At 36.6% G+C, this 27,478-nt stretch overlaps 2 protein-coding genes and 1 long non-coding RNA gene across 5 annotated transcripts in view; all 3 read left to right on the forward strand.

Annotated features, from left to right (window-relative positions):
* Window positions 1-5,591: 5,591 nt before the first annotated feature.
* On the forward strand, window positions 5,592-6,621 carry LOC311070537. The gene is made up of 3 exons (XR_014603684.1): window positions 5,592-5,875; window positions 6,017-6,140; window positions 6,226-6,621. It is a non-coding gene; the product is annotated as an uncharacterized lncRNA (long non-coding RNA).
* Window positions 6,622-8,184: 1,563 nt separating this feature from the next.
* LOC311071212 (uncharacterized protein) lies at window positions 8,185-22,914 on the forward strand. 2 transcript variants are annotated; one of them, XM_084095440.1, is made up of 6 exons: window positions 8,185-8,564; window positions 11,767-11,791; window positions 15,051-15,110; window positions 15,227-15,450; window positions 22,404-22,518; window positions 22,667-22,914. In XM_084095440.1, exons 1-6 carry the CDS (start codon window positions 8,495-8,497, stop codon window positions 22,731-22,733), a joined length of 561 nt encoding a protein of 186 aa, XP_083951566.1. In that variant the 5' UTR covers window positions 8,185-8,494; the 3' UTR covers window positions 22,734-22,914. The 2 variants fall into 2 exon arrangements, 1 of the variants encoding a protein (XP_083951566.1); XR_014603792.1 differs by lacking the exon at window positions 11,767-11,791 and having other exon boundaries at window positions 8,550-8,564.
* A 3,167-nt stretch (window positions 22,915-26,081) lies between these two features.
* septin15 (septin 15) overlaps window positions 26,082-27,478 on the forward strand; it is a 30,176-nt gene continuing 28,779 nt past the window's right edge. Inside the window, exon 1 of one of the 2 annotated variants that reach the window (XM_084094814.1) lies at window positions 26,082-26,379. In XM_084094814.1, the coding sequence (XP_083950940.1) occupies window positions 26,341-26,379 (39 nt within the window). In that variant the 5' untranslated portion in view covers window positions 26,082-26,340. The remainder of the gene's footprint in view (window positions 26,380-27,478) is intronic. The other variant, XM_084094813.1, reaches the window with a different exon arrangement.

A 27,478-nucleotide genomic window follows, 5' to 3' on the forward strand; every position in this document is an offset into this window, starting at 1 on the left:
TATTCGGGTTATGGGTAGGTTTAGGTATGCGTTAGGGTACCGCTAGCAGGCGCTGCTGGTGCGCTTATGTCTTCGTCTCATATGGACGTTTTAGGGGTACCCTATTCGTCGTATGTTGCCGTTTGGTCAAGACACGTTCAACAAAATAATAGTCCTTTACTATGGCTACAGATTCTTAAACTGTACAGGGCAGGTCCGGGCTTTCTTCTGTGCAACTTTACGCGTTTCACAGAAATCTTTACATCAGAAATATTAATTATTAGTCTGCCACCAGCCTGTTTTATTTAGCTGTGTGTGGTGAAGCTGCGCTTGTCAGCGCCGAGCGGGAGAAACTCACTGACCAATGTTCAGTCAGCAGTCAGAACTTTTCTTTTAGACGCTCCGTTTTGCCACGGGATGGTGATTGCAAATACTGTAATGCCAATCGGCTGAGGGTGGGTACCGATGATGGTGAAATACATTTTTACTGAAACTGTAATCATATCCGCGACCCGTGCCGTGAGAATGAGACAGATGATTGACAGGACGATAGCGGAGGCAATTAAAGGCGCAAGATAACTTCTGTTAACAAAAACATAAATAAAAAACTGTTTAATATAAGTGACTTTGTCTTTGTTTTATTGTATTTGTTGTTTTTAGTCAAATAATTGTGAACCACAAACTGAGCCTTCGTTTTAAAGGGCAATTTCCAAATATATTTTATTTATTTGTTATAATATGGGTATTTTATAATACAGCAAAAATAAAAACAAGCACACGTAATATGTATGCCTATAGGCAAAACACCACAGTTTTTTGGTTTTGTTTGTGTGAACTTTTATCCCCAACCATATTTCTTCATGGGCTCCACGCCAGGGGTCACGCTCAGCACCCCTATACTTCCCATGGTAATTAACAGTATGCTGACCCAGTTTATATGTAAAATCTTTGGTATATGTAATCTATATGTAATATCTAAAAACACTTTACAGTGTGATGGAAATAAACTTTTCTTAAAGCGTCTTGTATATCACCACAGATTTATTGACACCCTTCTATCTGTGTTGTATACTGTAATAGACAAATGTCCTGCAGAATGATGAGGTTTTTTGTAAGAAAAATATTGCGAGCAAATGTCAAATTGTTTTTTGAAATTTAAATCAACAACGTAAGAGGCTTTAGGCTGTCTGATTAACTCTGTATGAACAAACACCCAGCTTTGCAGTATAGGTGGCACAGAAGCAGCATCTGACCCTGCATTTAGATTTACATTACACACTGTCCAATGCAGCTCAAAGGAGGCACTGTGAATTTGCATAGCAATTTCATTCTAAGAGGCTATTAAATGTGAAGTGACAACATGAAACACTACTTTCAAAATATAAAAAAACACCAGTAGTTGGTGGCAAGTCAGCCTGATAATGATTAAATACCAATTTTATCCCCATCAGATCACTCAGTTTCTGATGCAGAAAAGTTAGTTCATGCATTCATGACCTCGAGACTAGATTACTGTAATGCTTTATTAGCTGGTTGTCCTGCATCCTCAATAAACAAGCTACAGTTAGTCCAAAATGCAGCCGCTAGAGTTCTTACTAGATCAAGAAAATATGATCATATAACACCGATTTTATCATCACTACATTGGTTACCTATAAAGTCCCGTATAAACAAGGTATTGCTACTGACTTATAAAGCCCTAAACGGCTTAGCTCCAGTCTATTTAACGGATCTTCTATCGCCCTATAATCCATCGCGCTCTTTAAGATCACTAAATTCGAGGCTTTTGGTCATACCTAGGATATCCAGATCAACCAAAGGAGGGAGAGCATTTTCACATTTGGCTCCGAAACTCTGGAATAGTCTTCCTGATACTGTTCGTTGCTCAGACTCGCTCTCCCAGTTTAAAACTAGATTAAAGACGCATCTCTTCAGCCAGGCATTCATATAATATTTTTAATCTTAGTTAAATCCGGTCTCTAGTTCATAAACGCCAGAGGAGAACTGGCCCCGACTGAGCCTGGGTTCTCCCAAGGTTTTTTTTCTCCATTAGGTCACCTGATGGAGTTTTTCGGTTCCTTGCCACTGTTGCCTTTGGCTTGCTCAGTTGGGGATATTTTGGGGATATTTAATTTTAATTTTATCAATCAATAAATTCCATTAGAAACAAACCTTGTTGTATTATTTTAATTTAATACTGTGAAGCTGCTTTGATACAATCTGTATTGTGAAAAGCGCTATACAAATACACTTGACTTGACTTGACAATTTACTCATTAGGCTCACAATAAGCAGATTACATAATTAGCCTATACCATGAAAAAAAAAAAATAAAAAATATATATATATATATATATATATACATACACACACATATAAAGGCAGAATCACTTACTGGTGGAACCCAAATGAAAGTTCAGTCCTGGCTGTATAATCAAACAATAAAAACGAGAAACAATGCATGCCATCAAGAACATTCATTGAATCCACAGGAACTTGATCCAGTTTCCCCCATTTTTACTAATAACTACTTTGTGTTAATTCAGAGAACAGTAAGCCAAACTATTAAGCATGAACTCAAACAGGATCAATTAAAATTTTCAAAGCATTTTGGAACTCTTCTTGGTGGAAATTGACAGCACGTTTTCAGCTCATTCTGCAGGACAATTGTCTATTACAGTATACAGTATACAACACAGATAGAAGGGTGTCAATAAATCTGTGGTGATACAAGACGCTTTAAGAAAAGTTTATTTCCATCACACTGTAAAGTGTTTTTAGATATTACATATAGATTACATATACCAAAGATTTTACATATAAACTGGGTCAGCATACTGTTAATTACCATGGGAAGTATAGGGGTGCTGAGCGTGACCCCTGGCGTGGAGCCCATGAAGAAATATGGTTGGGGATAAAAGTTCACACAAACAAAACCAAAAAACGGTGGTGTTTTGCCTATAGGCATACATATTACGTGTGCTTGTTTTTATTTTTGCTGTATTATAAAATACCCATATTATAACAAATAAATAAAATATATTTGGAAATTGACCTTTAAAACGAAGGCTCAGTTTGTGGTTCACAATTATTTGACTAAAAACAACAAATACAATAAAACAAAGACAAAGTCACTTATATCAAACAGTTTTTTATTTATGTTTTTGTTAACAGAAGTTATCTTGCGCCTTTAATTGCCTCCGCTATCGTCCTGTCAATCATCTGTCTCATTCTCACGGCACGGGTCGCGGATATGATTACAGTTTCAGTAAAAATGTATTTCACCATCATCGGTACCCACCCTCAGCCGATTGGCATTACAGTATTTGCAATCACCATCCCGTGGCAAAACGGAGCGTCTAAAAGAAAAGTTCTGACTGCTGACTGAACATTGGTCAGTGAGTTTCTCCCGCTCGGCGCTGACAAGCGCAGCTTCACCACACACAGCTAAATAAAACAGGCTGGTGGCAGACTAATAATTAATATTTCTGATGTAAAGATTTCTGTGAAACGCGTAAAGTTGCACAGAAGAAAGCCCGGACCTGCCCTGTACAGTTTAAGAATCTGTAGCCATAGTAAAGGACTATTATTTTGTTGAACAGACCCTGACCTGAGCGACAACTGATGACGTCACATGCTCAGATTTGCTTGACCAATCGGCGGAAGGGGGCGTGTCAGGCCGCCCACATGTGGAAAACGAATTTTGAAGTCATTTATTCGTTTTTTGCCTGTGAACTAAAAAACGAAAAATCAAGCCGAAATCTCGTTTTTTCGTTTTTTGGAAAAAACGAAAAAACGAATAAAGGGGCCGTTTTCTCGTTTCTGCTTATTTCATTTCAAATTGGAAAACAAACTATCAAAACGTACACGGACCTCGATTGTTCCAGAGGTAGGCACGCCAATGATCTTTGTACAAATGTGATGCAATGAGATCCAGGCATACAAATAATGATTATGCCAGAGATCAAATTTGAATAAGGAATAGGCCTATCAAATTTACTAATTAAAATTGTACAATTAAAGACAACAAATGTAGAGAGTATATATGAAAATTATAATAGCAAATAGGTTTAGATATAGAATAGATATTTGCAGAATGAGTGGAGATGTAGAAGAGAAGAAGCAGAAGTGAAGAACAAAATAAGAGCAAAGAATAGATATGCAGGAAACTTACATCTTCCTAAACTTGTGATTTGATCTGATAAGAAAAGGTCAAACAGTTGTCATAGTTGGTGTAATGGCTAGGTTGGCATGACTGGTCAAATGCTACAGTTGCAAAGAGATGAAAATAGATAAAGTTTTGACACCTTTAGGACCTTTAAGAGAAGATATCAGATTTCATGTCTGAAATGGATCTATATTTTGATACAAATGTACATCACCTAATCAAGGGAGAATGCACCCACTCGATCTTACAGCAAAGGAGAGCCACCAAAGATCTTTCATTTGGAAATAATCAAACATATCAGAGCATATAGTTGAATATATATATATATATAGATATATGTATATATGTAACGGTCACCAGCTGGAGTGCCCTTGAGAACCACCAGAGGGCACTCCAGCTGGTGACCGTTACATATATACATATATATATATATATATATATATATATATATATATATATATATATATATTCAACTATATGCTCTGATATGTTTGATTATTTCCAAATGAAAGATCTTTGGTGGCTCTCCTTTGCTGTAAGATATATAGTCTGTATATAGTATATAGTCTGGTGTGGAGTGCCCTCTGGTGGTTCTCAAGGGCACTCCAGCTGGTGACCGTTACAATATATATAAATATGATTAAAGAAATCAATAACATGTAAAATAATAATGCAACAAGGAATATAATGATAAATGATGATTAAATTAATACATAGCCATCAATGACTGGAACAGAAGAGATTAATAAGATTCATACAAAGTAATAATGAATAAAATAAATAAATAAAAGGCATTAATCAAAATAATAAATTGAATAATTTTGAATATGAATAATTTCGCATACACCAAATGCAAATTTTATTCAAGTAGATTTAGGGTTACAGACAAGCTATTACACCAGGTTGTATACAATACAAAATAACACTGATTATTTGCTCCAAAAGACCTAAGCCAACAAAGGAGATACATACGCTGTTATATCTTCTTACTGAGAAATTCTACATGAGGAGATCATGACAGATCAGATCGTTATACTAAAATACTTTTAGGATGAGGCTTGATCAATTCCCACATTGTGAATTTTCACTGGATGTTGCTGAAGATAATCAGAAAGCTAGTTATGCAGTCAGCGTAAACCATAATGAAGAACTAATGCAACCTTGAGGCCTCCCTTAGTTACAGTTCAGAAAGGAAAATGTATTATTTATCTTCACTATCTGTATTCTATATGTGAGAAACACTTTGGATAAGATAAGGATTTATCTGTAAATGAATTATATTTCTCACTGATAAATCCAGTTGAATATTATTAAGAGCTGCTGAAAGATATAGGAAACTTTTATTGATACTGTAAGTGGTATATCTCAGAAGCGCAGTTATTTTAAGGAGCCTATGGGAGGTCATTTGAAATGAAGTGGGGTATTTACGTGAAGTTGTATCAGCACACATGTATTTTTAGCACATAAAGCAACACCTTCAAGTAAAGAGGAAGAGGGTTCAGAGAGAGTGTTGTACTTAGAAAAGCTTGTGTCACTGGTCCATAGAATCAGCATAGGGGATTTCTTTCAACACAGAAACGAATTCACCGTCTCTATATAATGGAGTGCTGAAAGTTCACAATCTAGCTTTCTCTCGTACAGTTTATCATACCTGGAGAATGATGACAGTCCTGAAGACTTCGTTTCTGCTTCTGCTGCTGTGTTGTGCTGTGCAACTTACCTCAGCGGGTGAGTGTCTGCTTCTGACATCTTTTTTCTCTTTCAGAGTGAAAACAGGGGATAAAGTTGTAAAGGATGTAAAGTCTGGAGAGTAAAAACATTCTGTTTAAAAATCTGTTGAATCACATTTTGAACCCTTTACTTTTTCAGGTCCTATTGCAGATGATGTCGCAAATAGTATCTGCTGCTTTAATGTAACCAATATCAGAATTCCTAAGAAACAGCTGGAGTCTTATTTCTGGACAAGTAGCAGTTGCCCCCTTAGACACATTGTGTGAGTATCCTCTCAATATCTACTAACCTTTAGAATTCCCTCATGTTCATGTTGTTTTAATGCTTTTGTCTGTAATCTGCTGTAGGTTCGTAACAGTTCTGAAGAGGCAATTCTGTATGAACCCTGAAAATCGCTGGGCCAAGTTGAACTTAAACCACATAGACAAGGGCTTCAAATTCACCTAAATGAAACTTGAAAGAAATTGTCTACATCTACAGTAGAAGTGTAATTATTGTAATATTAATCTCATTATCAGTCAAAAAAAAAGTACTGATATGAACTTTAAATGAGCTGTATTATTATTACTAATATTAATAGAGAATATTGCAGAAGTTGTCAAATGTTAAGATTTTCTTCATTTTATTGTCCATTATTAAATTAATTGCTTTTTTTATTTACTATTTACTTACTTGTGTACTATGTACTTAAAAGTTTAGATCATTTTACTTAATATATTTCAATAAAAAATATGTCGATGTTTAAAAATTTGTGGATTTATTTTTTTATTCATTGTTGTCTTCAAGTAAAATTCATAAAAAGCATCCTGCAAACATTATTTTTTTAATTTTATGTATGAAGTCTATTTTATGAACAATAGGATTTCAAACACTTTAACATTCACGTTCTAAAGGCAATAGAATATCCTATAATTATTATAAATAGGACGCTTTACAACTATTTTTTAAATATTTCACTATAGGACGAACGTAGGCCTACATCAGATCATTTCAATCACCAGGCCTCTCTCTCTCTATATATATATATACAGTGGTGGAAATGGCCGAGATTCACTGGGGGAACACTAGTTGGGGACATATTTTAGATTTTTAAACCATAGATGCAGAAAATCCCACTATATTTATGTATGAAATTGGAGGCTATTAGATGGATAAAACATGGAAATCATCGACATTTTTAACTGGAACTCCATCCCCCCTTTAAATTCACTCGCTGGACTCAGTTCTTCCAAAAACATAGTCCATCTCTATCCCACCCCTAAATCTAACCTAGTCTCAGCCTCAGACGTCAAGCCCATGGACCGTTGGCAGAACGTCTGATGCATATGGCACACTTTTCTGGAAACACTTCAGAAGTTTCAAAGTCGTAATCTGATTGGTTGAATTCTACAGGATGTCTGGGAGACGTGTGTGTCGCGTTCTTTAACAGTCCGCCTGGAAACAAATGCAGCGCTTATCAGGATCAACTAAACGCTGGATTTTCAAAAGTATGTGAAGTTCACGGCTCCATTGTTGCAGTAAACTTGCACAACGTTCTTGAATGAATAATTTATTAGATGCCCTGTTATTGTAGGGACATCAGCATTATACTGTCACGCCTCTAAACATGACGCGGAACAAAACGAACTGTGATTGGTTGCGTTACATGTCAGTCAAATGTCCTCTTGGGCGGTCCTTGGCCAAGAAAAGCTGCGATAAGAGTCCAGACCTTCTGCCATCAGTCTGAAGGTCTGGCTACGCGAGACTAAATCTAACCCTACCCATCACTTATCTCTAAAATAAGAGGGAAAAGATATAGGTGAATAAGAATGGTGTAGAAGCCCCTAACCCTGGTTGTAAGCCTAAACTTAACTTTAAACCTATCCCTCGAATCTGATTGGTTGCTTGGAATATTGTTCTACTTGGTGAAATCACATTCACCATGCTCCATACTAGTATACTACTCTATTTTGAATAGTACTCTACTCTATATTTCACCTGTTAACTTGGCTGATGTCTTAGTATGAGGTGCTGCAAGGACACACACTGATAGAGAAACACATTCTCATTGGCTGCAACTAACTAAAAAACGTTTACTCCACCCCCTACCCTTTTCCAGCAGCTCCTGAGCTTTAGATGACATAAATAATATTATATCAAGGATAAAAGACTTTCTTCTGGTTTTTAATGGTAATACCCGCACAGTTCTGAAAATAACTTTTATAGGTTATCACACAAGCCAAAGTGTTTCTCATAGAGTTGCCAAATGTTTCAGTTATGATAAAAGGAATTCCAAGAGCGTGTATTTTCACTTGCATGATCCAAACAGACGCTAAGGAATGAACAGTAGTCTGGTTCGCCAGTAGAGCACTAAGCCAATTTTAAAGCACCTACGAAGGAGACAGAAATATGGTATTTCCTGTGTGAAATGCACTGAGCGGCCCTTAAGAACGTTAGTACCAACTTAGGAGGAAGAGGGTTCAGAGACAAGTTGTTGTTAAAGAATTGAAAAAGATTGTGTTATTGGTCCAGAGAATCAACAAGGAGGTTCTTCCAACTCAAAATCTAATTCACCATCTCTATTTCTGCTGGCAATTCACCACATATTCTTCTGTTGAGGTGTATCATACCAGGAGAATGAAGACCTTCACGAAGACTTTATTAATGTTTCTGACACTGTGCTGTGCTCTGCATCTTACCTCAGCTGGTGAGTGTCTGTCTCTGTCACATTTTAGGCTGGAAAGCATTTCAGGCTCCATATTCATATCTATCACAAACATATTTTAGCTGGATCTTTGTGAAAATGTTGGTTAACTATCACTTACTCTGTATTTAAAACCTGAGGAATAAAAATAATGTTTCAAAATATGGTGAATCTAACACATATTTTAACACTCGGATACAATCCGAAACTGTTGTTCCACAGAATATATTGCACAGCTATAGTTTAGTCGGTAACACTTTACAATAAGGGTGCACTAACTAATGCACAGATAATTAATGTATGACTCATGAAGAACTAAACCATTAATTAATGATTACTGCATCAGCAACTAATAAAGATTCTAAATGATTAATAGATTAAGTAATATATGAATTGTTATTAATTAAATGTGTCATCATGTATTAATTCCTTAATAACTTATTTTATTAACTAAAAGTGTAAATTAATGCGTTAATTACCACAGTTGGTCAAAGCAATGTACTTCAACTTCCAGTTGTCTGCTTTAATTAATCATTAACTAATGATTTGCAAATGTATCATTATGTTATGACTTTACTTGTTGAGGCACATGACTATTAACTAATTGTTAAGTAATATGCCATTTATGGGTTTTGACAGTTTGCACATGCAGTGAATGTAATGTCAAAGAATGTGTTTGAAGGATGGGTGAGCTGGGCTGCACACAAATATCAGCACACCAGAATCTGAACTCCTGACCGCTGTTACACTGTGTTTAAACTGGACGAGACCAGCTGTCTACACTGGACATGACAGACCATCGCAAGTCCATTTGTCCTTCGTAACAGAACTAGCACAAGAGCTCTGAGTACGTCAGAAATAGAGTGTGGCACGAGGTTATTTTCGTAAACGAAAACTGAAACTAAGACTAAAACTATTGGTCAAAAAAACATTTTCGTAAACTGAAATAAAATAGAAATTTCAACATTAATGAAAAACTAAAACTAAACGAAACCAACAACAGTTACTGAAAACTGAAACAAAATAATAATTCGCAGAAATAAATAATCGTTTTCGTAATTAATAAGCTCTCCTAAATAAGCCTACCGGAAAATCACTTTTTTCCACTGTGCTACTTTATTTCTCAATGTATGACCGTTGCGCTTGAGTCTCGCGTCTTCTGCAGCATCACGTGCATGACACGACGCTCTAAAAACACGGCACTCAAGTTAAAATAAGTTCAACTTTTAAAAGACACGTATCGAGACCTTGCGCTTTTTCCCCACTGTGCCCGCGTCTCTTTTTTCCGTTTTTCAAAGCAAAACCGCTTTGAAACCGCTTTTTCTGTGTGAACCAGCCCTTAGAAGCAGAAAGGCCCAAATAAGTATTTCCACCTCATGCAAATACAGCTGTACCTTAATTCCAGGTATAAGATAACAATCTCATGTGAAACAAGCCTAAACAAGATAGGCCTATACCACACATATTAGACAAGATACCACACTGAGCAGAAAACGGAAAAAACAAATAGCATGTCTATAGCCCAGAAATAGACGTATATTTGTCAGAGTAGAAGTATACTAAATGTCTGGTCTGAAGAGAACATTTGAATATGTGTATATGATTATATGATTTTAAACGATACAATAGAGAAAGCATAAATGGATCAATACAAGAATAATGTTTGAAAGGATTAATAATTGAAATAACCTTAAAGAATAATCATAATAATCATACGCATATATCTTTTTCTTTTTCTTATACACCACGTTTAACAAGATTTTATTTTTAATATTATTATATAATTTTTACTTTTTAGTTGCATTTGTTTGGTTCTTTGTTCATCCTCAAACAATTATTTAATTTTTATTATTGAGAGGTTTTCACAAGAGTTAATGTAAACTGCAAACATTAAACTTTGCTGAAATTAAATGTCTTTAACTGGAAATGTTCTGTTAACTAATGTGTTCACAAAATAAAAACTAAACTAAAACTAACAAAACCATTAATGAAACTAACTAAAACTAAACTGAAATTTATAGGAAATTTGAAAATGATATTAAAATAAAAACTAATTTAAAAATGCACAACTATAATAACCTTGGTGTGGCATCGGTTTACTGTCTGGGTTTTGTCGTCGTCACGATTTTGGGTTTGTTCTTGTCATGTTTCTGTGTCATGTCTTGTTTCCTTGTCTGTCATGTGACCCTTGTAAGTCATGTGATCCTGCCATGTGTTCCCTAGTCTGTGTCATGTTGTCATTGGTTCATTGTTTCATTGTTCACAGGTGTCCCTTGTCTAGTCATTAGTCTTGTGTGTATTTAAGCCCTCTTGTTTGCCATGTGTCTTTGTCAAGTATTGTTTCCTGTAACTGCTGTTGAGTAGGTTCAAGTTCATGCCACGGTTTTTGTGTTCATGCCACGTCATGTTTTTGTTTCTTGTTTTGTTTACAATAAACTGCACTTGGGTTCTAATTTACAACTTGCCTTCAGTGGACCCCTTATTATAGTCGTGTAGTGTCGCGTCGCATCCAGTGTAGTATCACTGACTATAATGGACGTTCTATTGTCTTTGTCCAGTCTAGACACAGTGTTATGAAATAGCAGAGCTCGACCGCATGTTCTCAGTGTTTCACGACCTCAAGCTTAACCTGACATAGTCCAGTGCCATGAACAACAAGGTTCATCGGACTCAGTGAAATCTTGTTTGTACATGTTTGGAAATTGAAATCCATGGCTTAGTGTGGATGTCAAAACCAAAATGGCATATTACTTAACAATTAGTTAATAGTCATGTGCCTCAACAAGTAAAGTCCTAATATAATGATACATTTGCAAATCATTAGTTAATGATTAATTAAAGCAGACAACTGGAAGTTGAAGTACATTGCTTTGACCAACTGTGGTAATTAACGCATTAATAAAATAAGTTATTAAGGAATAAATACATTATGACACATTTAATTAATAACAATTCATATATTACTTAATCTATTGATCATTTAGAATCTTTATTAGTTACTGATGCAGTAATCATTAATTAATGGTTTAGTTCTTCATGAGTCATACATTAACACATGATTATCTGTGCATTAGTTAAGCATGAATTAATGCTTATTAGTGCACCCGTATTGTAAAGTGTTACCGTTTAGTCTTCTATTTGAGTATTTGTTGAATAATCTCTCAAGGATTCTGCTGACTAATATAACATGTTATCTCGCCAACAGCTCAAGCTCTTCCAGTTTCTGAAAGGTGTTGTTTAATTTCTAATTCCATATAACATAATTTGGTAACACTTTATTTTAACTTGCCTTTGTTACATATGTTACATACACTTACTGTAGTAGCAATAATAAATTATGCATAATTACATGCAGCTAACCTTAAACCAAACCTTAACCCTAGCCCTAATTATATAGTAAGTACATGTTGTTAATTACAGTTTTTCTGAATTGCTAAAACACTAAACCCCATTCTCTGAACCAATCATTTTCAATAGCCTAAACTAATTTGTCAAATCAGTCACTCTTTCTGTAAAACATTAAACAAGTTCAGGTAGTTAAACACTGTTTACTGTTTCACACATCTCATGCACTCTTTTTATTACAGATTGAATATATTCAATACTATACAATATTCAGTACAATACTATACTTGCAGTGCAGACAGTAAACAAGTTATTCACCTTACTACTGTAAGTTGTCATTACTATACTTTTTTACGTAATTGTAAAATTTGTTCACTTTGTTACAATATACTTTTTTCTCTGTAACTGCATGCTTTGGATTTTGTGTTCTCCATTTTTTTGATGTGTAGTGTTTATAATATTGACTTGCTGTGTTTATGATCTGAAAGCATTGTTTGATTTGAGCACAGATACAGTTTTTTTGGATTGCTTAAGCGCGATTTTCAAAACACTACACACAATTAGCACAACCACACACCCAATTAGCAAAACACTACAGATCCTTTGCATAATTAAACACTCTTGTAAAAACTATACACTTCTGTTTAAAAACCACACTTTGTTACCATATGAAACACACACGTTTCACATTACTATACTCTGTTTGCACGAGTTACACTCTGCTGTGATAAACCTAAAACACTTTTAGCACTTCTACTTCCCTATTATTAGAGTAGGCTACCATCAACAAAGTACAAATATAATGTAAATTCACCAAACACTACACAAGACCAATGTTGCAGACTGAAGAAACTCATTTATTTCTCAACACGCCCAAAATGTTGACATGGAGATTCATAATACTGTAACAAAATGTCACTTTACGTATTGTACTGTAAGTTTACTGTAAAAAAAATAATAATAAAAAAAATAAAATAAAATAAAATAATAAATACTAGACATTGTCTCTTCGCCTAGCTGGATCTGGCCAGAGAATTTCATCAATATCGCAGGCAATGTTGTCATTAGCAAGACACCTTGGAAAGAAACGTCTTGAATGACGAATCCATCCTTGCATTGCTGCTACCTCCATCTGGTCACAGGCCTCCTCCATGGCTTGGATGAGGGGTACCTCAGCCTGGAGACGGAGATCATATACCTTCCACCGCCATGCCGAGAAAAACTCTTCTATAGGGTTGAGGAATGGAGAGTATGGTGGAAGATATAGGACGGTGAAATGTGGATGTTGCTGAAACCAGTTCTGAACCAGAGCAGAGCGGTGGAAAGACACATTGTCCCAGACAACAATGAATTGCATATGATCGATTTGATTTGCTGCTGTTATGTTGTGCAATTGGTCCAAGAATGTAAGTATGAGTGCTGTGTTGTAAGGGCCCATATGGGCATGGCGGTGGAGGACCCCATTCTGTGTAATGGCTGCACAGAGTGTTATATTACCCCCACGTTGCCCTGGGACATTGACTATAGCCCTGTGGCCAATGATGTTTCTTCCCCTCCTTCGTGTTCTCGTCAGGTGGAACCCAGCCTCATCTACGTAAATGAACTCATGCTGGATCTCCTCTCCATCCATTCGTAAAACTCTCTGAAGAACAGTGTCAGGAAAAATTGTGTAGTTCAGTGTAGATCTAGTATACATATTACAGTACAGTAAAAGATTATGAGACAGTATGCAAGATCACACTGCTAAAGTGAATACATACCTCTGCATAATCATGCCGCAGTCGTTTCACCCTTTCGGAATTGCGCTCGAAAGGCACTCGATAAATTTGCTTCATTTGAATATGTTTTTTTTTTAGGATGCGTGCCAGTGTTGATGTTGAGACCTGATGGATATCGTTGAAACTGGCGTGGTTATTGACAATGTTAGCTTGGAGCTGATTGAGTGTTATAGCATTGTTGGCCAAAACCATGTTTACTATCTCCCTCTCTTGCTGTTCTGTGAACATAGGAGGCCTTCCCCTTGTCGTTCCTGACCCTCAATCCTATGTAGAAAAAAAACCAGTATACAATAGTACAGTAATTTCACAGGAAAAGGTAACAGAAGTGCTGATAGTGCATAGAATACAGTACTGTAAGCAGTTACTGAAACAGTGCAGATGTTTTTGATATGATGATATTTTTACAATACCTATTTTCCAGTCGAAATGTTCTTATCACACTTGCCACTGTGTATCGGCTTAGATTTGGCTGTACTCGCAGTCCAGCCTCCCTCAGCGTCAGGCCGTGGTGGACAACGTGGTCAACCAGTGTTGCGCGGATCTCATTTGTCAGATTCGGTCCTCTTTGAGCACCTTCTTGTCTTCCTCTTCCTCTTCCTCCAGCATGGCCTCCATCTCTTCCTCTTCCTCTGTTGATTCCTCTTCCTCCCCTTCCTCCTTGTCCTCCTCCTCGTTCTCCTCCTCGTCTTACTCTTTCTCTGACTCTTTCCATTGTGCTTGAAGACCGATGAACTCACCTGCTGCTTTTTATAGTGCTTATACACCTGATTGGTGTGTCTACAATTAAGCAAACAAGTGTTTGCACACCTGATGACTGTGTTGAACCAATTGGTTGGACGGTGCGGTAATTTGACAGTCAGTGCTTTGGTATTGCAAGGAAGTGACTTCATGATAGATTTTTGTGTGTAATGTATGTTTAGTGTTTTGCAAATCACTGTGTGTAGAGTTTTGCAACAAGTGTGAGGTTGACAATGTGCTTATAGTTGTGCAAATATGGGCTGATGTTTTGCTTCTTGAGTGTAAGGTTTTGCTAATAGTGTACTACTTTTAATTTTAGTGTGTAAGCAATCCAAAAAAACTGTAAAATGGTTTTGAGGCAATTGTTTGATTTTGCCAGTCAGAGGTTCTCTGAATGTGGTTTGAAAATTTGGTTTTGTGTTCAAGGTTGTGAGAAAGTGAGTGATGGTTTCAAGAAATGTGTTTTAGCAATTCAGAAAAACTGTAATAAGAAGACTTAGTACTTAAATGTGGAGTTACACTGTAACAAAGACACCTTAAAGTAAAGTATAACCCATATATTTTTTAACCTGTATATTATGGCAGCACTTTTAAACAAACATTTCAAATGTAATTTTATTTCCCTCAGGGTCACAACCCCTAAAAGCCAATTTTGTGTGAAACCAGATAAAGGGATAACAAGAAAAATGTGAGTTTTGCCACTGAAAATTCAACATATGTAGCCACAATTAGGCTGTTTATGCTTCTAAACCACTCTTTTTTTATTTTTACTAAAGATATTTTTTCCTATCTCCTCATTAACAGAGGTGGGGTGACAACAGAAGCAACGCTCACCACAATCATGGTCTTACCCCTCCACACTGACCCACCTTCACAGCTCCCAAATACCATCCCGACATCTCACTCCACCAATCTCCAGCCCACCTCAACATTTCAACCCTCCAAATCCAAGATCATCCCAGCAGTGCTTCCTCCCATCCTGCCAAAGAGAGATGCACCTCCACCTATCCACCACCACACTGAACTAGGTTTGATTTTGAAATTGGTGGGGACATCACCAGAAGCTGAGGATTCAGGAAATGAATAGGATAATGTATTAAGGCTTAGTCTATATTGACTTTATGTTAACAATATGTCATGCTAATTAACAATATGTTAATTAATAAATTCTGTAATGTTACAGGTAACTAATAATGACAAGGTGGCAGTTTAACAGAGACTTAAAGGACAAATCCAGTGAAAAATGAACCTAGGGGTAATTAACACATGGTTACCGAGTCGATCGTTCCCTGCGATGCGTTTTCATGAAAATCGAATGTAAAGAGTTTTATCTTTAAAAACAGATTAGCTCATAACACTAGTATATGGGGCACAGAGTAAGTAAAAGTAAATCGCTAGTTAATACCACTAACAATGCTCAAAATAGCCTCACACTAACACGGTAACATAATGAAGGTCCATACATGCAAACCGAAGCATTGAGAACTTTGTAAGTGTACAGACAGTTTAATAAGAAGATACTTTATAAAGACAGTACATTACGCGTTTACATGCAGGATCCATCTTGGAAAACAGTCTCGACTAATCGAGTCACGAACGCCGTGCTACGTTAGATTTCACAAACGTAATTCCTATCAACCAGCTCACTTAGCACGCCGTTCGTGACTCGATTAGTCGAGACTGTTTTCCAAGATGGCTCCTGCATGTAAACGCGTAATGTACTATCTTTATAAAGTATCTTCTTATTAAACTGTCTGTACACTTACAAAGTTCTCAATGCTTCGGTTTGCATGTATGGACCTTCATTATGTTACCGTGTTAGTGTGAGGCTATTTTGAGCATTGTTAGTGGTATTAACTAGCGATTTACTTTTACTTACTCTGTGCCCCATATACTAGTGTTATGAGCTAATCTGTTTTTAAAGATAAAACTCTATACATTCGATTTTCATGAAAACGCATCGCAGGGAACGATCGACTCGGTAACCATGTGTTAATTAACCCCAGGTTCATTTTTCACTGGATTTGTCCTTTAACTTTACTCCGTTCATAGTGCAATGCAATAGTCAATGGCTGTGTCCGAAATGGCCCTATACCCTTAAATAGGGCACTATTTGAGGGGAAAGCCATTTGTAGTGGTGTCCGAAACCGTAGTGGACGTTATCGAGTGCACTCATTCAATCCCACAATGCACCACAATAATGAGTGTACAACCGTTTTGTACGAGTTTTCATCAGCTCCTTCAAGTGGACTATATTAGTGTAGAAATAGAAACTTAGTTCTAGGAACTAGCCATCAGGGGGTTCCCTTAGGAACATTTTCCTGGTTACATTTGGACTGCCAGTAGGAACTCTCAAGTGACTTAAGCATGCATGCTTGTTGTTGTGACTTTTATTTTGACTGTGCGGCGGACCTTTATTTTGACGGTGCTGAGAACGCCAGACAGAGCCACACACAGTGGCTCTCCGTGTTAATTAGTTTACGATCTGTCTAACACGTTATTAGATAGAACTGTTATACATAGAAAGTAGGGCTGCACAAGGGCTTTACAAACAGCGTGAGTGTTCAGCGGTGCTGCGTCATCTCTCTCTCGTCATCTCTCTCTTTCTCTCTCAAAATTGTTTTGCACAAAGCAAGCATCAAGCGCTGCAGGCGGCTATACTAGACTCTAGCGTTTAGGAGTCGGGACATGACAGTATATTCACGTGTTCAATCGGGCCACCAGTGCATCCGAACTAAATTTTCATGTCTTTTAAAGGGCACCTATTATGCACCTTTTCACAAGATGTAAAATAAGTCTCTGATGTCCTCAGAGTGTTTATGTGAAGTTTTAGCTCAAAATACCCAACAGATAATATTTAACAGCATGTTTAAATTGTCACTTTTTGGGGCTCAGAAAAACATGCCGTTTTAGTGTGTATCCCTTTAAATGCAAGAGGGCGGAGCCTCACAAGCTAGCGCTTAGTCAGGACAATCTCATCTGATAATATCAAAACAGAAACTCTCAGTAGCAGTGTTCATTTCGACCCGGAGTCGGACAATAATGCCCACAAAGCCAGAGAATATATGCTGTATGAAGATAGAAATCAGCAAAAAAACTGTACTGTGAACTATCATGTAAACATGTGTCACAAGCATTTTATCACCTCTCAATCTCTTCTTGCAAAACGCATTAAGCCAATATAGTAAATGTGATTATCCGTGTAGGCTTTGAAGAAGATCTAACCACACATTTGAGTTTCTATCTCGCATCTGTTACATGTATGCTCTGTATTGTGTGTTTTTGTTTCAGTCCCTGTGACCAGGCCTGCATCCGAAAACGTAGGCAGCTGACTTGTTGCCTCGCAACAGCGTTTGCGCACGAAGGTTCCTCACAAAACTGATTTCGGACAGACTTAATGATCCACAGCAAAATAAGATCGAGCTTTGGTGAAAACTAAGTGAATATTTAATGACTACAATAGTGATTTCTCGCTAACAATGACATCATGGAAAACATTGATCAAAAATGTACATTTACACACAAACTGATGACCAGTCGCAACTTTCAGACGCCATCTTTATTTTTCTAGCTCAACTGTCACAGAATGGAGGGTTGTGGGATATCAAAGGCAGCAAAGGATACTTCTTTGCTGCCCTTCAAAAATCAATCAGATGAAGGTATCTCAGGAGACAGGAAGTGAAACTAACATTGCATATTAAATAAATAGTTTTGTATCAGGTTAAACTTTGATTAGGCACTCAAACCTTTATCTAAACCTCTCACCGTCGGTCCACCATGTTGTGTAGTTTTTAAACACTTTTTACTCATGTTTGTAGTTCCTACTCCAAAGCGCAGTGGGTTGTGGGCAATATTAGCTTTTAGAATGTGCACGGATCAACCAAGGGGGTAATCCAGCACCCGGAAAGCGTACCTTCCCTGGGGGCCGCCATTGGTTAGCAAGCCATCACCTGCTGTTAGCATTCCATTTTGGCGTCACTTTGACAGCGAATAACTTTACATCTGAGGCGTTTTAAAGACTCTATTTGTCCATTGTTTATTTCTAAAGAAACACGACAATGTATAAAAGGCTCCATTACCTTGTATCTTACGTTATGGCCCCGTAGATTTCTCTTGGCACAGCTACTAGAAGACAGACAGGTTGCTCACGTCACATCTACTACGTCGTCAAGCTCAGTTTGAGTCTGCGCAGTACGCTCAGCCATCAGGAAGTGAGTGCTTCTAATTGACTTCACTTTTCTCCGTTGAAGTCTATGGGGTCGCTGTGTCCATTTCTTTTACTGTCTATGGGATCAACACTTCGAAAATTCACCGGAAAGAGTAGACCATCCGGGGACTTCTGGCATCTTCTTTTCAACATACTATGCTTTGGAACACACTTATTCTAATCTCACATACTGTTTAGGATGGATAGTATGGACATTGAGACGCAGGGTTCGTTTTTTGTTGATCACGTGTTTCGTGGGACGGAGGTTCATGAGAAATTGGTGTCACATATCACTACTACATACAGTTACGTGACAGCATCACGTTTGAAAGCGTTTCAAAATGTGAAGCAGACAGTGGCGACTGGTGCTAAACAAAATTGGGGGAGGGTGCAAACAAACTGAATTATTAATGCAGGACTGAATGTAGGCTAATTGTTAAATAACCATTTTACCGTGATAATAATGTCGTAATCATTAGCCTACTGCTAAAAATTTAAAATTCAGCATTTAAATCATGCCATAAGGTAGGGTTGGGCAATAGCCAATTGCCAAAGAAATCAGAATTTTGTGGATAAACGTCGATGTATGGCATAATCTCAGTATTTACATTTATTTTCTCTTTGAATAATAAAAATTTTATTAAACTTTTTTTTTTTTTTTTCAAATCCTGATCAATATTGTCCTACAAACAATGATCATATTGAAGGCTATGAAAACAAACATAGTGAATGTAGCCTTGCAGTATATCTAAGCAGTCTATCCAAAAAAGGGGTCAAATCACATTACATTCTAACATTGCAACATTACAAATATAAAAACAAAATAATGCTTTTTAAAGAAGTAGTTAAATTTACTAAACTTAAAATGAAAATAAATAAAAACAAAACTGATATAATAAAAATCAACTTGTAGGTTTGAAATTCTTTAGCACGTTTATGTTCACCAACAACAATAAATATTCAACAACAAATATTTTAGCAAAATATATTTATAATTTAGTGTTAATGTATATTTTAGTCTGAATTATTGCGCTACTGCGCTCCGTCTGTTCGGCACGCATGCTCGTGGTGGCGCTCGTTCACGGAAGTTTAGCCTGGAGAAGGCTCGTCCACTCATGACAGCAAAATATTTGCATGACTTTCTAACATTTACAGATGGAGAATATGTCCGTGGAATGTAAGTTATGCACCGAGGAAATTATTGGATGTCACTTAAGCTTAAATATTATTAATATAGGTAGGCTATATTTGTTTCCACCAATCGCTGCACAAGTGAAGGTTACATAAGCAGTGCGAGCCCTCCCGGAACCTATAGAGAGAATGCATTTAAATGTAACTCTTGCATTAACATTTGATTTTGCGCCCCCTATCGGTTAATACGTTAAATGTTGTTGTGTTGCTTGGATACTTAAACTACAGCGACAAAATCTACAAAACACTATGCATTAGTCAGAGATGGTTTGCAGGCTTGGGAGGGTTACTTTAAAAATGTATTCCGTTACAAATTACTTCATAAAAAAAGTATTCAGTAACGTAATCCAAGTACCACAATATGAAAGTAATGTAATCTGATTCCTTTTGGATTACTTCAAGGTCACATATATAAATAAAGTCAAGCAAGAATAAATATATATATTATATTTTTTTAAACTTTTATTTATTAAGAATTTGGTCCGGTGTAAAATATTTGCAAAATATGAACTATTTAAGAAAATGTCATATAGCTGTAAGTAACTATGTTGTAGCTAAAAACCTATTAAAACTGAAGCCTGTTTTATGCTTCTGCGTCGAATCGACGGCGTACCCCCGCAGACCCCTCTGCGTCGCCGCGAACCCCTCTCCGACCCCTCCGCCGTAGCTCGACGTGCACCTGGTTTGCACAGGTTTTTATGGCAAAGTTGCACATCAGCCTCTTCATTGGACCCTGGTGCATCATCCTATAAATTGCAACCAAGTGGCAAGCCTTTGTGTTTCGATTTTTTCCCCCTCCAAACCAAGATGGCCAAGGGTCAGTCAGACATGCCAAGTTGCTCCGGAATATCCACCCATTCCTTCTATCCTATGAGACTCTTGTAGGTAAAAAAAATATTGCAGCATCAAGCAATATCTAATGAGTCATATCACAGTAAAATTTTCCAAGTTTTGATTTTAGATTGAGAGAAAACTCTGATTAATCACATGTCCACTGTAGTGGACGTCATGCATCAATTGCTGTATTTCAGCTACAATTCATAATTATAATGTGAATATTGTTTTTGAAATTTAAAACTTAAAAACTTAATCTGCAGTGACTTTTTTTACTGTAAATAAATGTACTTGTATTATTAGAATGTAATTTTCATTGACATCGAAAAAAGTCATGTGATTACATAATGTATGACACTTGTAATACATTATTTTACTTGTTAGATCAAAAAGTAATCTGATTTCGTAATGCATGTTATTGTAATGCGTTTTTTTACTCATAACATCAAAAAGTAATCTGATTACGTAATGCATGTTTTTTCTCTTCTGATTCTCATTGTCTAGAGGTTTTATTCGTTTATGAGCATGTCTAGATGGAAAATCATCAGGAAAGTGACACTGATAGCCCTCCTCAGGAAATGCCTTTAGATATAAACTTAGGTCATATTTAAATAGCTCTGAATTGTGCACAACTCTTCAAATGTTGCCTTGTTGCCAATGGCGTGGAACTTTGTATCATAATGGGGTTGTACTTTCATCATCTCCAATACTGCAAAAATTTCTCCATTTTAACTTCACAACTTCACTTAACTTCACATGTGGTCAGGCTGGTTTTTTGGAACATTGCAACACAGATAGGCCTGCCATCATAAACTGGATTTTCCAGCAGGGTGTTTTATATTTCAGACATTTATTCACCATTTATTTCACTAGTTAATACTGCTCAGATTTAACTGCTAACAAATACACTATGACGTGACGTCATGTGATGTTCTAATGCAGCTGATTGATCAGCCTCTTGTGATTGACAGCCGTTCGATCCGGCGCACGCTCGTGTCATGTGATTCAAACTCCCCGGAAAACAGCAGCGGATCACGACTGACTTGACTCACACTGCTTCGGCGGAGAAGCTTCCTCCTTCTTTTCTTTTTTTTTCTTTTTTCCAAATTATTGTTGTTTAAGTTATACTTACCAAATGTTAAAATGTGTAAAAGAAATGTGTCAAGAACTTGATATCAAATTCTATAATTTTGAAAATTAAAAAAAAAAAAAAAAACCTATAGAGAATGCATTGCCGTGCCTGCAGTTCGAAAAAAAATATCTTTGTTGGAACACTCTGGGCGATTGACAGAGTGAAATCGCCCAAAAAGAGGCGGTACTCCACAGAACGTGACTTGACGCTGATTGGACTATATCCAGAGGTACAACAACAGTGTCAGCGTAACTGTGGTTGAATGCGAATGTGATTGAAAAAGTCCCTTTCACACTTTGGTGGTGCATCGTCCAATCACATAATGAAGAAATTGCCCCTGGAAGCAGACACAGATAGGCTGATCTGAAGATTCTGCAAATTAACATAAAAAAATACTAAGGACCTTTATTTTGAAGGACGTTTATCAACACATTAATATTATGTATTTTTGAGGTTTGAATATTGTCCAGTTCTCTCCTAAAACAAATATATATATATATATATATATATATATATATATATATATATATATATACTGTATATGTATATATATATATATATATATATATATATATATATATATATATTTAGAGATATACCTTTTATCTCATCAACAGCTCATGCTGCAGTACCTGGGAGGTGTTGCTTTGATTTTATCGACTTCCAAATACCGCCCCAAAAAATTGTGAGTGCTCTGAGGACAAGTTCGCATTGTCCTGTTGCAGGCGTTGTGTAAGTAGGCCTATATTAAACTCTCTAAAATATAGTCTATAATTTAGAAAAATTGTCATATGATCATTTTAAATTGAAGACAAATGATAAAAAATATTTTGTGTAAGCTATGACAAAAAATGTGTAATATGAACTTTTTTCCCCTTAGGGTTATGACACGTAAAACCGAATTCTGTGTGAAACCAGACGAGGCTTGGATAAAGAAGTTTCTGTAATGGGGCAGCAGATTCAGAAATGGAAATGCAACACCTCTGCACAAAATAATACTGTTATACAACTGTCCTTTCTTATACATTTTTGCATCTCCTGATCAATACTGCAAGATACTGAATGTTAAACCTGTTGCTTTTTTTATGCTCTATCTATGCAAATTAATATTAAAATGCACAGAGATTACCTGGTGTCAGACTCACTTGATGTGTTCATATTCATGTACAAAATTAATTTAAGAGACGATTTAAAACTGGCTAATGAAGGAGCAGACTACACAGCGAAGGGCAGACTGTTCCATAGTTAAAGTGCTGCAGCAGAGAAGGCCCTTGGTGGGACAGTTAAAAGCAACTGATTACAAGACCTAAGAGTTCTTTGGGGAGTGTACAGAATCAGAAGGTCACATATGTAATTTGGTGCAACACCAGATAGAGCCTTGTACACAAACAGCAATTTTAAAATCGATTCTGAACTTAACAGGAAGCCAATGTAAAATCGCTAAAATAGGAGAAATGTGATCTCTCTTTTTTGTACCGGTAGGAAGTCTCGCTGCAGCATTTTGGACAATTTGCAGGCGAGAGATTGTAGTTTGAGGCAGGCCAAGAGGGAATTACAGTAGTCCAGACGTGATGTAATGAAGGCATGGATTACAGTCTCCAAGTCTTTTGGAGACAAAAACTGTTTTACTCTCGCAATCAATCTCAAATGAAAGAAACTACCCTTTACCACTGAACTGATTTGTTTTTCAAAATTTAGTGCCGAATCCAATGTAACACCAAGATTCCTTACATGAGGTTGAACACTGACGGGGATAGAATCTAAATTAAAAAGAGATGAGGACCTAGATGGGCCTAAAATCAAGGCCTTTGAGATAAGAGGCCAACATCTGCAAGATGACACCCTGAATACCCACAACTTTTCCAACCGATGCAACAAGATACTAGTGATTGTATCAATAGCAGCGCTTAAATCCAACAAGACAAGCACTGCGTGCGAACCGGTATCAAGGATTTGCAAAAGGTCATTGCTGACCTTCAACAAAGCAGTTTCCTGAGATGGAACAAGAGAAGGAGCTGGTAAGGGTTTTAGCACTGAATCAATTGTCTTAAACAGCATTCTCGGACGATTTGCATTTTCTGTGATGAGTTTTGAGAGGAATTTAGATTTGACCTCTTTCACTGACTTTTGGTAACTAATTATAAGCAGTTAAACATTCATATGAAACTTGGAGTTTATCTCTTTTCCACTTCCGCTCTGCCTTACGACACTCTTGTCTAAGAGAGCGAGTAAAATCATTTAAACAAGGCTGGGCGGGGCCTTTTCTCTGAGCTTTCCTGGGCTTAAGGGGAGCAACAGAGTCTAAAGAAATGGAGCAGGTTTTAGTAAAAACCTCCATCTCTTCGGTGTTTAATTTGTCAAAGGGGACAGCATCCGCAAGGTTGGCTTGATAGTACTCGGAAAATAAGATGGCTGTGGAAGGTTGGATGAAATGAGAGTAACTCACAGACTGAGTGCGAGTCGAAGTGGGAAAAACAGACAGATTCAAACACAATTGGCAGATGGTCTGAAATAGCAGTATCAACTACTCTCAGATTTGTTACGGGAAAACCATGTGACAACACCAAATCCAAAGTGTGCCCCAATTTATGAGTAAGGCTAAAGACTGATTGTGACGGATTAAAAGATTCAGTAAGACATAAAAACTATTTCACCAAAGGTTTAGATGGACAGCAAATATGAATATTAAAGTCTCCTAGAATCAATCTATCACAGCGAGATACGAGCAAAATGAAAAATCAACCATTTATATATATAATAGGTTATACAAGACTTCTCTACAAAATGCATGGGAACACATATGTTCCATATAAATCAATGTAAAACATTGTTGACATTAACATCTCTTGACTACCCCAATTAAAAATGTGTATCTTCACTTTAAAACATTTGTGTCTCAATCCGCTTGTTAAATCTGACGTCACTGACGTTCCAGGTCCAAAACCTCTATCAGTTGCCAAAAGCAAACTACAAACGGTGCTAATACACATTCACAGTGTTCTGTAATGCTCCTGAAAATTTTGATCCCAACCTTTATCTATACCGAAATCTCAGATGGTCACAATTATTCAGCTTTTTTGAATCGTTAAAATATGGGATGCTGTACGAGACTGAAGACTGTTGTACACCATAGCTTAGCTTAAATGTGTGAGGAATCAACAGTGCTCATAAATTGTTGAGTATTCTCACTAGAAATAAAAGAGGCTTCAACCCAGAATTAGTATTCCTTACCTCACAAAAAACAGATAACATCTTCACCTATAACAAAGTTGAGGTGCTGTAAAATTTGTTGTAGTTTAAGCAAATTTTCACAGGTGAATTCCAGTCATTTCAGTTGGAATCCACAAAATAAGCAATTTCGTTGAAAATTATTGAAACTTCAAGTAATTTCACCGAAATTTCACAAATGTGACTGCACCTTTCTCCTAATTACGAATCACAAAACTGAAAAGGTGTAGCAGCTTTGGTTTCTTTTTCCTTTCCCTCTTTTCTGATGGATGGCCCAGGCACTTCAATGATTTTCAGGTCTACGGGAGGATTTTTATTCCTGTTCAGACTTCCAGCATACTATACCAAGATCCCCGCTAAGTAATGTTATTTAAGTGAGTTGTGAAATTAAGATAATTTCCTCAGCCTTGTGACATTCCAAACCTGTTTGTCTGTTTCTGTCTGGGGAACCCAAAAGCAGATCAGGCATAATGCAGCCCCAGTCACCGTTCACTTTTACTGCATGAAATACAAGCAGTTTAAGTAAAAACATATTTTGAGTAAAAAAAAGCCTTGGATTTATTTATTTCCATTGATGCCAGTGTTGTCTCCAAGCAAACTTCCTAAAAAGCATCCTGCAAATATCTTTTAATTTGATAAGGTCTATTTTATGAACAAAGGTTATCAAACATTTCAACATTCATTTTCTAAAGGAAATAGAATATCCTATAATCAATAATATTAATTGGGATACATCACAACCACAACTACTAGGCTATTAAAATATTTCACTAGAGGGCACATGTAGCCTACATCATTACAGATCATAAACGCCAAATAATATACTCTCTCCCGTATCTGTAGAAAATTAAAAGTATTTCCCATTTTTTCTTTTCCTGTCTGAGATCTCGATGCTGACATAATTTGTTTTTAAAATCTTTTTGTATTGCGCATACATATGCCGCATCTTTTTCCTGCGTCCACGTGCCTGCCACTACAAATACCACAATTCATTGTACAATCCAGTGAGCCAATGAAATGCGAGAGTGGGCGGAATTCTATGACATCACTACAAGCGGCCATACGCTGACCAATAGGGGTTGAATTCTCTAGGAGGAGGACAATCGCCTTTCATGCTCGCAGCATTGTAACATTTTTCCCCGGCCGATGCTCGCATGCTTGTTTTTGTCCTGTGCACGTTTACCTCCCATAAAAATCCATTTATTTAATCCAATTCAGAAGCAGCCGTAAGGGTTCATCATCGCTTCTGCACTCGACCGTTTCTGAGTCGACTCATCTTTTTATGCCTGATCTATTGGGATTCAGAGTGGGTGTTGTCACAGGACGATGATCGAGAGACCCGACTCAGCTGTTTCCAGCGTTGCAGTGAGTACAATATTCATACATTTATCTAAATCTGTCCAGAAAATACATTTAAACCACATCTGTTTCATTGATTCATGGAATTGCATGGTGGTGGGCCAATTGATTCCTAGTGTGACTGTCCCTTAATCATCTGTCTGTTATGGCAAGCCGTATTCACATTTATTGTACTTAAAACTAACTAGCATCTATTTTTGATACAATTAATTTCACCAATATCTATTCAATGGACACTCATACATTTGCCTATGTTATCCAGTATTCAATTAGTAACTATAACTCTATCATTACATACAACATTTTATTCACTTACTGTTTATCACCATACAAATAGTGGCAAATAATTTCTTTGTTACAGGTAACATATCTGTGGTGATTTTTGGTTAATGTATCAACAATTAGTAGTACTTGTAAAAATGCGATTTTTCACAACAACAGTTGGAATACTTATTAGTTGGCAGCGAATTGTTGATGTCTACCACAGATCCCCATAGAATTCAATGGCAAATATTTATTAAGGTAAAGGAGTAATAATATTATATCTAGTTCTAGTTTATGAAAACAATTGTAGTCACTATTAGATTACTTTTAGTTAATTAAAAATAAGTACTATTAATGTAAAAAAAAAAAAAATAATATAATTAAATGTTAAAATAGCTTACCATAATCTGGGTTTACTTGATCAAAAGCTCACTGGTTCTTGTGTATTATTGTTAAAGTAAATTATGCCACATTCGCTTTAGCTCATGCAGTGAAACATTGTACTTTCATCCAAACCATGCAAGAACTAAGAAACAAACTAATCAGAATCTACATTTTCAGTACATGGTACAATATCTTATAACATGATCAGGTCAAAAACAATTTCCATATTGCCATACCATGCTGTAGGCATTTGTGAAGTTGTGAATCACCAATTTTAAAAGTGAACCTAAATTGCTGTTGTGTCAGACCATACATATGTAATAATACTTTGAATATGTTGAATACCATTGTTCATTGACCTCAAGACATACGATTGTGATTCCAAATGCATACAAATGTGGGTTTTTTTGTTGAGTAAATAGTTGGGCTGATGTGTGTTAATAGCTGTTTGGAGAAG

The sequence above is a fragment of the Abramis brama genome (genome assembly GCF_963993115.1).
Source record: "Abramis brama genome assembly, chromosome: 20".
Taxonomy (NCBI): domain Eukaryota; kingdom Metazoa; phylum Chordata; class Actinopteri; order Cypriniformes; family Leuciscidae; genus Abramis; species Abramis brama.

What these genes read in the sequence shown, in the direction of transcription:
- LOC311071212 (XM_084095440.1), top strand. Translation starts at nt 8,495, where the DNA reads ATGAAGACCTTCACGAAGACTTTATTAATGTTTCTGACACTGTGCTGT. An exon ending in TCTGCATCTTACCTCAGCTG is followed by an intron (nt 8,565 to 11,766) that starts GTGAGTGTCTGT and finishes TCTCGCCAACAG; the next exon opens with CTCAAGCTCTTCCAGTTTCT. An exon ending in GCTCTTCCAGTTTCTGAAAG is followed by an intron (nt 11,792 to 15,050) that starts GTGTTGTTTAAT and finishes TATTTCCCTCAG; the next exon opens with GGTCACAACCCCTAAAAGCC.